The sequence below is a fragment of the Gymnodraco acuticeps genome, unplaced genomic scaffold (genome assembly GCF_902827175.1).
Source record: "Gymnodraco acuticeps unplaced genomic scaffold, fGymAcu1.1, whole genome shotgun sequence".
Lineage (NCBI taxonomy): Eukaryota > Metazoa > Chordata > Actinopteri > Perciformes > Bathydraconidae > Gymnodraco > Gymnodraco acuticeps.
In genome coordinates this window covers 628,231-641,713 of record NW_022991614.1, presented here as the reverse complement: position 1 = coordinate 641,713, position 13,483 = coordinate 628,231, and the positions used below count along the sequence as shown (strand labels likewise).

General features: G+C 40.9%; 1 protein-coding gene across 2 annotated transcripts in view; it reads left to right on the top strand.

Moving 5' to 3' along the window:
- mfng (MFNG O-fucosylpeptide 3-beta-N-acetylglucosaminyltransferase) overlaps nt 1-13,224 on the top strand; it is a gene marked incomplete at its 5' end in the record, with an annotated part of 53,162 nt that extends 39,938 nt beyond the window's left edge. The window contains 4 exon segments of one of the 2 annotated variants that reach the window (XM_034198045.1): nt 432-517; nt 3,867-4,032; nt 4,989-5,074; nt 11,284-13,224. In XM_034198045.1, the coding sequence (XP_034053936.1) occupies nt 432-517; nt 3,867-4,032; nt 4,989-5,074; nt 11,284-11,335 (390 nt within the window). 2 annotated transcript variants of the gene reach the window in all.
- Nucleotides 13,225-13,483: the final 259 nt, after the last annotated feature.

Sequence of the window (13,483 nt, the reverse complement as noted above, 5' to 3'; positions counted from 1 at the left end):
ATTCCCATGTACTGCTCTGTGTATTTGTTTCTGTGCAAACATGTTGCATTTTGAGGATTTGTTTCTATTCCCGAGTGAATAATGACTTGTTTCTGGATTGACGTGAGAAGTATCAAGACTTACGAGAAGATACACAGACACACAAATAACCCCTTTTCAAGTGAAAGGAAAAATACTTCATTGCAGGTTTAATGCCTCAAATTAACACCCATTAGATACGTTTGACCCATCTTCCCTTTCATCGTTCGTAGCGACAAGGAATGGGGTTTTGTTTAAAAACACCAATATGTACTTTTGGTTTCCCTAAATATGCATAATTGTGTGTGTGTGTGTGTGTGTGTGTGTGTGTGTGTGTGTGTGTGTGTGTGTGTGTGTGTGTGTGTGTGTGTGTGTGTGTGTGTGTGTGTGTGTGTGTGTGTGTGGTCCCTCAGAGAGAGGTGAGGTTCTGGTTCGCTACAGGAGGAGCCGGGTTCTGTCTGAGTCGCAGGCTGGCGGAGAAGATGGCTCCGTGGGCCGGGTAATAACTGAAGCTCCATACAATGTCTTTATAAAGGACAACATGTCCAGACGAGGCAGTCAGACACTCTATAACAAAGTGTTAAAGTACATGCAATAATATAAAGAGGTTTATTTATGCATTTGGGGTTTTTTCCCTTCCCTGTGTGTGTAGGTTGTATGCATGTCAATGGTCTGCAAAGGCTAAAATCCCTGTGTTCCTCCAGAAGGAGTTTCCACATCTGTTTACCTCCATCACTGTGTAACACTCGCACTTCTATTGGCTAGCGCTCCAACACATTGTACGTGATAGGCTAAGGGGCGGGACATCTCTATGCGGTTGACTAATCACAACAGAGCCGGCCAGCTAACCAATCAGAGCAGACTGGGCTCTGGTTTCAGACAGAGGGTGAAAAGAGGTGCTGCAGCACAGGCAGTATGAGAAGAATAAAGAGCTTTTTGAACATTAAAGCATGGAGACATGTAGAGACACTACATACTGATATACACCTGAACATCAGCAGGAGAGGACTCTTTAAAGTAGAGACACTACATACTGATATACACCTGAACATCAGCAGGAGAGGACTCTTTAAAGTAGAGACACTACATACTGATATACACCTGAACATCAGCAGGAGAGGACTCTTTAAAGTAGAGACACTACAAACTGATATACACCTGAACATCAGCAGGAGAGGACTCTTTAAAGTAGAGACACTACATACTGATATACACCTGAACATCAGCAGGAGAGGACTCTTTAAAGTAGAGACACTACATACTGATATACACCTCAACATCAGCAGGAGAGGACTCTTTAAAGTAGAGACACTACATACTGATATGAACCTGAACATCAGCAGGAGAGGACTCTTTAAAGTAGAGACACTACATACTGATATACACCTGAACATCAGCAGGAGAGGACTCTTTAAAGTAGAGACACTACATACTGATATACACCTGAACATCAGCAGGAGAGGACTCTTTAAAGTAGAGACACTACATACTGATATACACCTGAACATCAGGAGGAGAGGACTCTTTAAAGTAGAGACACTACATACTGATATACACCTGAACATCAGCAGGAGAGGACTCTTTAAAGTAGAGACACTACATACTGATATAAACCTGAACATCAGCAGGAGAGCACTCTTTAAAGTAGAGACACTATATACTGATATACACCTGAACATCAGCAGGAGAGGACTCTTTAAAGTAGAGACACTAAATACTGATATACACCTGAACATCAGCAGGAGAGCACTCTTTAAAGTAGAGACACTATATACTGATATACACCTGAACATCAGCAGGAGAGGACTCTTTAAAGTAGAGACACTACATACTGATATACACCTGAACATCAGCAGGAGAGGACTCTTTAAAGTAGAGACACTACATACTGATATACACCTGAACATCAGCAGGAGAGGACTCTTTAAAGTAGAGACACTACATATTGATATACACCTGAACATCAGCAGGAGAGAACTCTTTAAAGTAGAGACACTACATACTGATATACACCTGAACATCAGCAGGAGAGGACTCTTTAAAGTAGAGACACTACATACTGATATACACCTGAACATCAGCAGGAGAGGACTCTTTAAAGTAGAGACACTACATACTGATATATACCTGAACATCAGCAGGAGAGGACTCTTTAAAGTAGAGACACTACATACTGATATACACCTGAACATCAGCAGGAGAGGACTCTTTAAAGTAGAGACACTACATACTGATATACACCTGAACATCAGCAGGAGAGGACTCTTTAAAGTTGAGACACTACATATTGATATACACCTGAACATCAGCAGGAGAGAACTCTTTAAAGTAGAGACACTACATACTGATATACACCTGAACACCAGCAGGAGAGGACTCTTTAAAGTAGAGACACTACATACTGATATACACCTGGACATCAGCAGGAGAGGACTCTTTAAAGTAGAGACACTACATACTGATATACACCTGAACATCAGCAGGAGAGGACTCTTTAAAGTAGAGACACTTAATAATAAATGAAGGTCCAGGCTCCATCATTTCCTTCAAATAAAGTTAATCAGAATTCTCTTTAGTGTTCATTTTCAATGTTTTGTACACTTAGTCCATTAAATGCACAATTAATCAACACAATCTACCTTATTTGTTTTATTTATTTCTGTCCACATGATGTAACAGTCACTCTGTAACAAAGCTGAAACTTAGAAACTTAGATTTGAGTATCTAGAAAATAATTTCACACAATACATAATTTCAAAGGCCTCCTGCAAACACTTGAATGCACCACCGTTTTCCAGGCACCCAGCTGTGTTTATGAGCAGCATCACATTGACCAAACAAAAATAAAGGAAGGAAGTTTCAGGTCTCTTTAAGTTTGTATTTATACTGCTTTAAAAGATCGGAGAATAATGGCCGCCCAGGGCCAGAAGCAAGAGGAATCAATCTGAGAATGTACAATGTTCTTTGGAAAAGGTCAGCACTAAAGTACATGCAATAAATAGTTAATGGGCCACAACATGCAAAATGTGCAACATTATCCTTCTGGGCTAGGAGGCAGTTTTCTTTTGTTTTATATTCTGGAAAACTTCTCCCATCTTAAACAGAACGATCCGAACTTAAAGGCACAGTCAATGAATTTACAAAAAAACATGTGTTTTTCATCACTACACCATGACCATGTTAACCATGATTTATATGTATGTACAACAAATCTACATGTTTCACAAATATTTCTGATCGGCACATAAATATTTTTAGTTTTACATTACTGTTCTAGAAATCTGCCATATCCACAATTTAGTTTTAAAAATATATTTGGATGTTGTTACGATACAAACCGTTACACCTGATTCCTTTACAAACTGATTTGTGTTTGTTTTGGGGAGTTTTGAGACCTTTGACGTCGCCATAGTCAAAAATGCATTTCTTTCAACAAGGAACTACCTGCAGCCAATCAGATGTCTCTTTTATGTTCAACCAATCACGTGAGCGCACCCCCACGATGGTATATGGTCTGACGAGTTCTAAAGATAGCATTACATCTATCATTCTGCAGTCAATTTCAACATGGCATCCCAGATCAGATTCAACCCGACTCACGTAAACACGTGAAGCAATCACAAATGTCACATTTCTATCGAATAAATAACACAAATACATGTTTTAAGACTGGAGAATTTAAGCCGGCTACTCTAGTATCCTAATAATTGCACAGCAGCATGGCAATAAGATAAGACTTTATTCATCCCGAAGGAAATTGTTGTGCCAGAGATACAAAAATACAATACACACAGCAGTAAGCACTCATTTTGGCTAATTTTCCCGGCATTTGTCCGTGTGTGTTTCAGCGGCTCGCGGTTCGAGCAGACGTCGGCGAGGATCCGTCTCCCTGACGACTGCACGGTGGGCTTCATCGTGGAGAAGATGCTCGGCGTCTCCATGGTCCACTGTCCGCTGTTCCACTCTCACCTGGAGAACCTGCTGCTCATCAGCCACAGGAGCATACAGCACCAGGTACACACACACAGGTGTACACACACACAGGTGTACACACACACAGGTGTACACACACACAGGTGTACACACACACAGGTGTACACACACACAGGTGTACACACACACAGGTGTACACACACACACACACACACACACACACACACACACACACACACACACACACACACACACACACACACACACACACACACACACACACACACACACACACACACACACACACTTCAGGGGACATTACATTGACTTACATGCATTTCCTGGAGACTTATCCTAACCTTAACCAACACATGCCTAACCCTAACCCTTAACCTTACCAAGTCTTCACCCTAAAATTAATGATTCCCCTCATGGGGACCTCCAATTTGTCCCCATGAGGGAGGCGAGTCCCCACCACGTGACTGTGTAAACAGATTTAGGTCCCCACAAGTATAGTAATGCTAGGAACACACACACACACACACACACACACACACACACACACACACACACACACACACACACACACACACACACACACACACACACACACACACACACACACACACACACACACACACACACACACACACACACACACACACACACACACAGAACTGTATAATTTAATAAAAATGTAAATTACTAGAAAACAGCAATCGTTGGTCATGTTCAAATACTCTTCGAATACAATTTGTATCGGTCATTGGAAAAATATGAAAGGTAATCCAGTCCGGCATTATTCAAACACACCAGGGACATACTCCAATGAGTAGCTGCATCAATGCACGTTTGAATCGGCTACAGAGATTACATTTGGCGAGTTTGTTTTACCTAACAAATAAGGTAATGCACAGAAGATTATTTTATTAAACAAACAACATTTCAAGACTTCCCAAACATATTTAAAGGATTTGACTTATCCCTTGACTTACCCAGGACTAGCAAATAAGAATCTTGTGTGTGTTCCTCCGCAGGTGACACTGAGCTATGGGATGTTTGAGAACAAGATGATCAGCATCGAGGTGAAAGGAAGTTTCTCTAAAGACAAAGACCCCTCCAGGTTCGTCTGACTCTCCATGAACTTATCGTTTAATTTAAAAATGGGATGATCATTTACTAAATCAACATCATGCTGTATCGAAGAAGTCTTGAAAGTAGAGATTGACACTATAAACTCATTAGGGACTACTGTAGAGGAAACTTCTGTGTAGCTATGCAGTGGGAGTCACCGACTCAGGAAGGAGACACGGTAGGAGCAGTAGCTTTGATGTCAAACACTGATGGTTTATTTGGAGTTACGGCCGGAGGATTCACATCACAAGTCCAAGAGCCAGAGGTTCTGACTTCACGGTAGAGTTGCCACGTCAATTCTGGAGAGCCTCTCTCTTGCCAGCCCATTTAACTGGTTCCACAGAGAGTCATCAACATGTTTTGATAAGATAGCTTTAGATAGTTTGGGCACACTAAGTTACCAGCTTCCGCCACTTATGGCCTTGGATATGTCATGCCCTGGAGTCCTCAGACAACAGAGAAGGAAGTGTCCCAGTGTACCCACAATACAGACCATCTGTGACCCAGTATTGACCGGTCACAGAATGGGAACAATAACATTATTGGCTGAAACAGCCTGTGTCCTTAAAGGAGGTAAACAGACGTCAGGGTTGGTCCTGTACGTCATATCTAGGAGTCTAGGACAATTATTTCCCTAACACTACTACTTACTGAACTAATAAGCTAAGTGAGAAGTAAGTCTCATTTTCTCAGACTTCAATACAATCAACCAGAGGAGTCATATTTCCATTTCCCCTGTCTACCATCACAGTTGGTTTCTAAACGGAGCATTTTTCTTCTTGACATCTCATCCTGTTACCCCGGGTATATCTATTGAAATTAATTTAGATCTTTCCAGAAATCAGGTCAAGAATGTTACAGAATATAAACTATGATTTGCAAATAGCATTACTAAACTCACTCAGATAAGAATCCATCGATCCATCTTCTCCCTATTATCCGTGGTCGGGTCGCGGGGGTAGCAGTTCCAGCAGAGAGCCCCAGACGTTCCTTTCCCCTCATCAACCAGCTCTGACTGGGGGATCCCAAGGCGCTCCCAGGCCAGCGAAGAGATATAATCCCTCCACCTGGTCCTAGGTCTACCCCTTGGTCTCTTCCCAGCTGGACGTGCCTGGAACACCTCCCTAGGGAGGCGCCCAGGTGGCATCCTAACTAGGTGCCCGAACCACCTCAACTGGCTCCTTTCGACACGAAGGAGGAGCGGCTCAACTCCGAGTCCCTTCCCCGATGACCGAACTTCTCACCTTATCCCTAAGGGAGACACCAGCCACCCTGCGGAGAAAACTCATCTCGACCGCTTGTATCCGCAATCTCGTTCTTTCGGTCATGACGATAAGATAAGAATATTGTAAGAAAATAAGAAAATCTAAGTTGTGACAGTCTGATTGTCTGTCACTGTTGAGGACGGTCAAATAAATGATAACAATTTTTTTACATAGGGATACACAAAGATGGCAAGTTTTTCACATGTTTCCCGTTCAATATGAAATATAGAATAATATCAGAAAAGTATATATCTCCAAATGTTAAGAAATCATTTCAAACCAAAGCAGAACTGGGCTGAAACAATTTCCTTAACTAAGTAATGATAATAAAAGCAGATGTAAAAGACTAGGTCAGAAATGCAGCATATATTCTAGTCTTTAAAGGTCCCATGTCATGCTTTCCGGTTATTACCCGTCCCCTTGTGTGTTATGTAGCTTTTTATGCATGTGGAGCCTCGCAGATGGGGGTGTTGCAGCCCCCTCAGCACCCCCCCCTACCCGCGTCCATTCGCGATGTCTCGCAGACCCCACGCAGCAACCAGGAAATGAACCCAGCTCACACTGTCCCCTCCAGCAGCGAGCCCCGCAACGTCCCGCCAACACGGCACCCAGACCCCACGCAGCATTCTCATCTGTTTGTCATTACTGGTGTCATTTTCTGGTTGCTAACAAACGCCATTGTAACACATAATCACTGATGTTCCGCTGTAACGGTGGTGGACTCATCAGAACAGAGTGGGCGAGCTGACCAATCAGAGGAAGGGGGGGGGGGGCAGGAGCTCCAACAAGCCGTTTAGGACAGAGAGTGAATACACATACTATACAGAGATGCTGTGTGAGAAAACCAATGTGAGTTTGGAACATTGAACAATGTAAATCTATTCTAGTAGACCTCAACCATGGAACTATGATCAGTAGAAATGGCCAGGTCATGGGAGCTTTAAAATGTTCCAGGATCCAAACAACAAGCTAATCATTTATTCTTCCGTCCACAACTTACTCTCCACCAATTCTAATCAAAACACTTTTTTTTAAGATTTTAGAGAAACTAATAACAGAACAATGGTCTTCTTGCCGGGGGTAAAAACCATAAAGAAGCCTAAATATTCCAGTGTGATGATATTACTGTCTGACATATTCATTAGACGCTCTGCCGGGCTATTTTTAGCTGCTTGAGCTTTCTCTCCTTTGGTGGATCATCTGTATCACAGGCTGCTGAGAGGACGACACAAAGTCACAGTAACTTATTGTCCCCAGATCCCACACTGTGGATAATACATTATATCTGGATTGGGAATTAACTACAGAGCTATTTCCTATAACGTTAAAAAAGGCCCCATTAAGCCTAAAATCCCTGTGTTCGCCTCCATTGGACTCCTCTGTTTACTTCAGGATTATAGTGCCATCACTGTGTAACACTCGCACTTCTATTGGCTAGAGTTCCAAGACATTGTATGTGATAGGCAAAGGGGCGGGACATTTCTAAGCGGTTGACCAATCACAACAGAGCCTGCCAGTTAACGAATCAGAGCAGACTGGGCTCTGGTTTCAGACAGAGGGTGAAAAGAGGTGCTGCAGCACAGGCAGTATGAGAAAAATAAAGAACTTTTTGAACATTAAAGCATGGAGACATGTAGAGACACTACATACTGATATACACCTGAACATCAGCAGGAGAGGACTCTTTAAAGTAGAGACACTACATACTGATATACACCTGAACATCAGCAGGAGAGGACTCTTTAAAGTAGAGACACTACATACTGATATACACCTGAACATCAGCAGGAGAGGACTCTTTAAAGTAGAGACACTACATACTGATATGCATCTGAATATCAGCAGGAGAGGACTCTTTAAAGTAGAGACACTACATACTGATATACACCTGAACATCAGCAGGAGAGGACTCTTTAAAGTAGAGACACTACATACTGATATACACCTGAACATCAGCAGGAGAGGACTCTTTAAAGTAGAGACACTACATACTGATATACACCTGAACATCAGCAGGAGAGGACTCTTTAAAGTAGAGACACTACATACTGATATACACCTGAACATCAGCAGGAGAGGACTCTTTAAAGTAGAGACACTACATACTGATATACACATGAACATCAGCAGGAGAGGACTCTTTAAAGTAGAGACACTACATACTGATATACACCTGAACAGCAGCAGGAGAGGACTCTTTAAAGTAGAGACACTACATACTGATATACACCTGAACATCAGCAGGAGAGGACTCTTTCAAGTAGAGACACTACATACTGATATACACCTGAACATCAGCAGGAGAGGACTCTTTAAAGTAGAGACACTACATACTGATATACACCTGAACATCAGCAGGAGAGGACTCTTTAAAGTAGAGACACTACATACTGATATACACCTGAACATCAGCAGGAGAGGACTCTTTAAAGTAGAGACACTACATACTGATATACACCTGAACATCAGCAGGAGAGGACTCTTTAAAGTAGAGACACTACATACTGATATACACCTGAACATCAGCAGGAGAGGACTCTTTAAAGTAGAGACACTACATACTGATATACACCTGAACATCAGCAGGAGAGGACTCTTTAAAGTAGAGACACTACATACTGATATACACCTGAACATCAGCAGGAGAGGACTCTTTAAAGTAGAGACACTACATACTGATATACACCTGAAAATGAGCATTCATTTAAAAGGCTACTCGGATCTGATTCAACTATTACTACCAATTTTCAAAATGCTTATAAGAAAACTTGAGTAGAAACGCAGAAAGTATCGAAAAATTGTGAGATATCTCAAACAAGTTTTTTTGTTTTGGCTCAGGTGGAAAAGTTGGTGTATATTTGACGTACACAAAGCATGTGACTTACATCCACTGTAACTTCTGCTTTGTTGAAGAGACGGAAAATAACGTCAGATAAAAGGCATGCTACTCAACATCATATTTCCATCCAGTTATTATAGTTTATCGCCCTTATTGAGCGCTATTCTTCTGCAGTTGGGAACAAGCCTTTATTCGCTTTTTCTTTGTTCAATTATCTCCAAAACGTGTTCTACATTGGAACGGAAAACCACCTTTTTAGGGTAAATGCAGACTGACTTAAAATAAAGTTATACTGGCGGTCGTGTTCCAGTTCCGGCGCCACGAGGGGGCAAAAGGGGGCATTGCCCCCTCAGTTGTCTTATTTGCCCCCTCACCTTGAGCATCATTCATCCATCAAAAAGTACAATAAATGTCACAATTATTAAATAACTTTAAATAATTATTTTCCCCAACACACGTTACTATGTTTAGATCAGATGTGTGGGTCAAGCAACGTGTAAACAAGCCTCAACCCCAAGTGAGCTTGTAGTCTTAATGTTAGCATGTGTGCTTAGCTGTAAACACAGTCGGATGGGTGACCAAAACGTCCCCGTTTTCCAGGCAAAGTCCCCGTTTTTTGGTGGCCGGTACCACCGGTTGAAACTCCCGAAAATGTTCCCGTTTTTGAATGTGCGTTAAAAAACAGAGCAAGGTGAAATAAAATGTTACATGTCAGTAAAAACAGAGTAACAGTGTTGTGCCTTTTTGTAGCGTTAGCATATTTCTTCTTCTACTACTTCTTCTTCTACCTCTACTTCTTCTTCTACTACTTCTTCTTCTACCTCTACTTCTTCTTCTACTACTTCTTCTTCTACCTCTACTTCTTCTACTTCTTCTTCTTTTTCTTCTAATTCAATGTACCTGCCCGCGAGATATTGGACAAAAGAAACTCGGCTAGTAGTGTCAACTAAATCCATAGTATTACAACAAAAGTACTTTAAACGAGGTAAATTACGAATGTATGTTCTAGATAGTAAGTAATACATGTATAGGAAGACGAGTTAAGGGATAGAGGAGAAAAGGTTATGGTATAATTACAGAGCCAATTTATAAATGGAGGAAATCAATGCTAGTCTGTTAACCAAAGTGCAGCCATCTGATAATGTACTATCTGTTATTAAAGATCAGAGGAACAGAACAGAACGAGAGGGGTCAATCCGGAATACAAATAAAGAAGCAAAGATATTGTAGAGCAGTGAGAAGGAAAAAAGCTTGGTGTGTCAATTCATTACATTGCCAGGATTTTTCGTTGTTGTGAGAAAAAAAAAAATCGCCCCCTCGGATTTTTTAACAGCCCCCTCAGTCATTTCATCCTGGAGCCGGGCCTGTCCAGCCCCCTGACTAATGTTAAAGTGTTCTTGGCAAAATACTAAACCCCAAATTGCTCCCGATGGCATTTCACAACGGTGTGTGAATGTCTCACCTGAGACTGAATGGCACCTTGAATGTACGGCAGCCTCTGAATGAATGTGTGTATATGTAAAAGTGCTTTGAGGAGTCACAAAGATAAGATGAAATCAATCTGTATTGATCCCCGTAAGGAAATGCAGGCGTTTAAGCAGAAACAGGAATACGATTGAAACACAGGATCGCACAGCCAAGAGTTCATGCAATTACATATCAACAATAGTTTACATAAATGAGTAATTTTGGATATGAAAATACATGTCTGTGTGCAAGTCCAAAGTAGGTACATGTGGTACAAATCATATGTGCAAAGACAGGGAAAAACTCTATACATTTAACACATACTGTTGTGTACAAAAATAATACTTACTACTTAAAAAACATAAACACAATTTCATTGATTCAAGACTGATCAGGTTCGTTTGTTACTTCTCTTCCCCTACCAAAAAAATTATTAGAAACCCCTCAGAAACCTTTCTCAAACTGTTTTCTCTTTCTGTTGTGGACAGTTCAATGACTATGGCACAAATTACTTTTATATTCTTCTAACCAACCAGCCGTTTAAAAAAAAAAATTAAATATTTAAAGAAAGCTTTTAAAGATCTCTCTCACCTCTGAGTTATTTGTAATCCCTTCTGTCCTCTGCAGGTTTAAGACCGTCCATTGCAAGCTGTATCCTTTCACCAGCTGGTGTCCTTGAGAGAACTCCAACTTCCCAACACACAGGGGAAACCATGGCTAATCCAGCTGAGTGAAGTACTTTAACTGGGATTGGTCTGAAGCATTTGATTTGATGGAACAATTTGAAATGCAGAAACCAGAATTCAAGACTCTGAAACTAGAGATGAGCTTCGGACGGAAAATCTGGTTTCTCTGGACATGCTTAAAAAAGATCAGATGGACACTTGTGGACTTGCAAGAAAGGATCTTGATAATATCATCTGAGTTACAAACACACAGGTTTATGGCGATTATTTGTGTCTTTACTATGTTTTGTTTGTCTGGAACATTTGATCTGTGATTAAGAGAAGCACTTAAGACAAAGCAGCACTTCAGATTTTTACTGGAACTCCATCCCGTATTGTTTTGTTTACAAAAATGTACATATTTTTAAAAATGTACTCACATTTCTATTATTAAAACTAGATTTCTATATTTGGTTTGTTTCACATTTCGTGATGGTTTAAACTACACGGACTGAAGCTACATCTCCTGAAGGGCCGTCAGGTTTTGAGGAGGTAGATTTGCTGAATTTATTTGACTTTTTTCTTGGCCTTGTCTTTTCTGTGGTCCGATAAACAGTAAATGTATTAAATTCAGTGCAGCTAAGCTACTAGCTGTCATAGGCATTTTCTATCAGGATCAATCCATGTTTATTTATATAGCCCAATATCACAGTGTGTACAGAATATCAGTATGACAATACGACACCCTCTGTCCTTAGACCCTCTGTCCTTAGACCCTCACATCGTACAAGGAAACACTTCCAGAGAAAACCCACAGTTTAAAGGGAACATGGGAGAAACCTCAGGGAGATAAAAACGTAATTACAAGAGATGTGACTTAGCCTGTGTGTGTGTGTGTGTGTGTGTGTGTGTGTGTGTGTGTGTGTGTGTGTGTGTGTGTGTGTGTGTGTGTGTGTGTGTGTGTGTGTGTGTGTGTGTGAAATATTCCCATGTACTGCTCTGTGTATTTGTTTCTGTGCAAACATGTTGCATTTTGAGGATTTGTTTCTATTCCCGAGTGAATAATGACTTGTTTCTGGATTGACGTGAGAAGTATCAAGACTTACGAGAAGATACACAGACACACAAATAACCCCTTTTCAACTGAAAGGAAAAATACTTCATTGCAGGTTTAATGCCTCAAATTAACACCCATTAGATACGTTTGACCCATCTTCCCTTTCATCGTTCGTAGCAACAAGGAATGGGGTTTTGTTTAAAAACACCAATATGTACTTTTGGTTCCCTAAATATGCATAATTACACGTGCGTGTGTGTGTGTGTTTCTTCCACCCTCCATCTGTCTCTCTGTTTACTCAGTCATGTCCATATTGGCTGCTGTCTCCTTCAAAGCCACTGCTGAAAGTGAAATGAACTTCCACTCATTTTTAACCTTGATTAAAAACAACAACAAACTAGAGTGAAAGCACAAAGAAGATCACAACTGACTCCATTAAAACCTGATCCCCACTATGCCAACAAGGAAAACACGATCAGATGATGTCAAATAGATCCATAAAATCAGACGTTAAATGAATAATAATGTTATTTGGAGGCGCTGTTTTCCGGGCAAAAAGTCAGAATTCTGAGATTTTTCGAAAAAAGCCATTATGATGTGAAATGGACCCATAGTTGTTCGTATGTAAAATAATAATGGACTGCAAGGTCTAAACCGAAATATAACTTCATAAGAACAAAAATAAATGAAGGTCAGTTAAGACCTTCATCAAATGAATGGTTAGGAAACATCACAAACGATTGTATTTCTAATGAGAAACAGAAATGACGGGTTTGACCACCTGACTGAAATAACACGGGGAAACGAAAGCTGAAGGGAAGACTAAACGTGTGTTATGAATGATGATAATTAAACCGGACTGATGTCGCTCTTTGATTACTACCTGAATATAGCATGAGACAAGGAAACAAGGAGACCAGTTTAAAAGTCTGACGGCAGCACGATTGGTGATTGGCTGTCTGTGACGAAGATAACTTTGTCACTATGGACTGACGGCTTCAGGCCTTGTATATTGCACATGTGTTTTTATTTTGAAAAGTGTTCCCCCTCCCGTTCTTTCTGTTACTCCTGATTATGTTCACCTGGTGCCCTGTGTTGTCTCCCC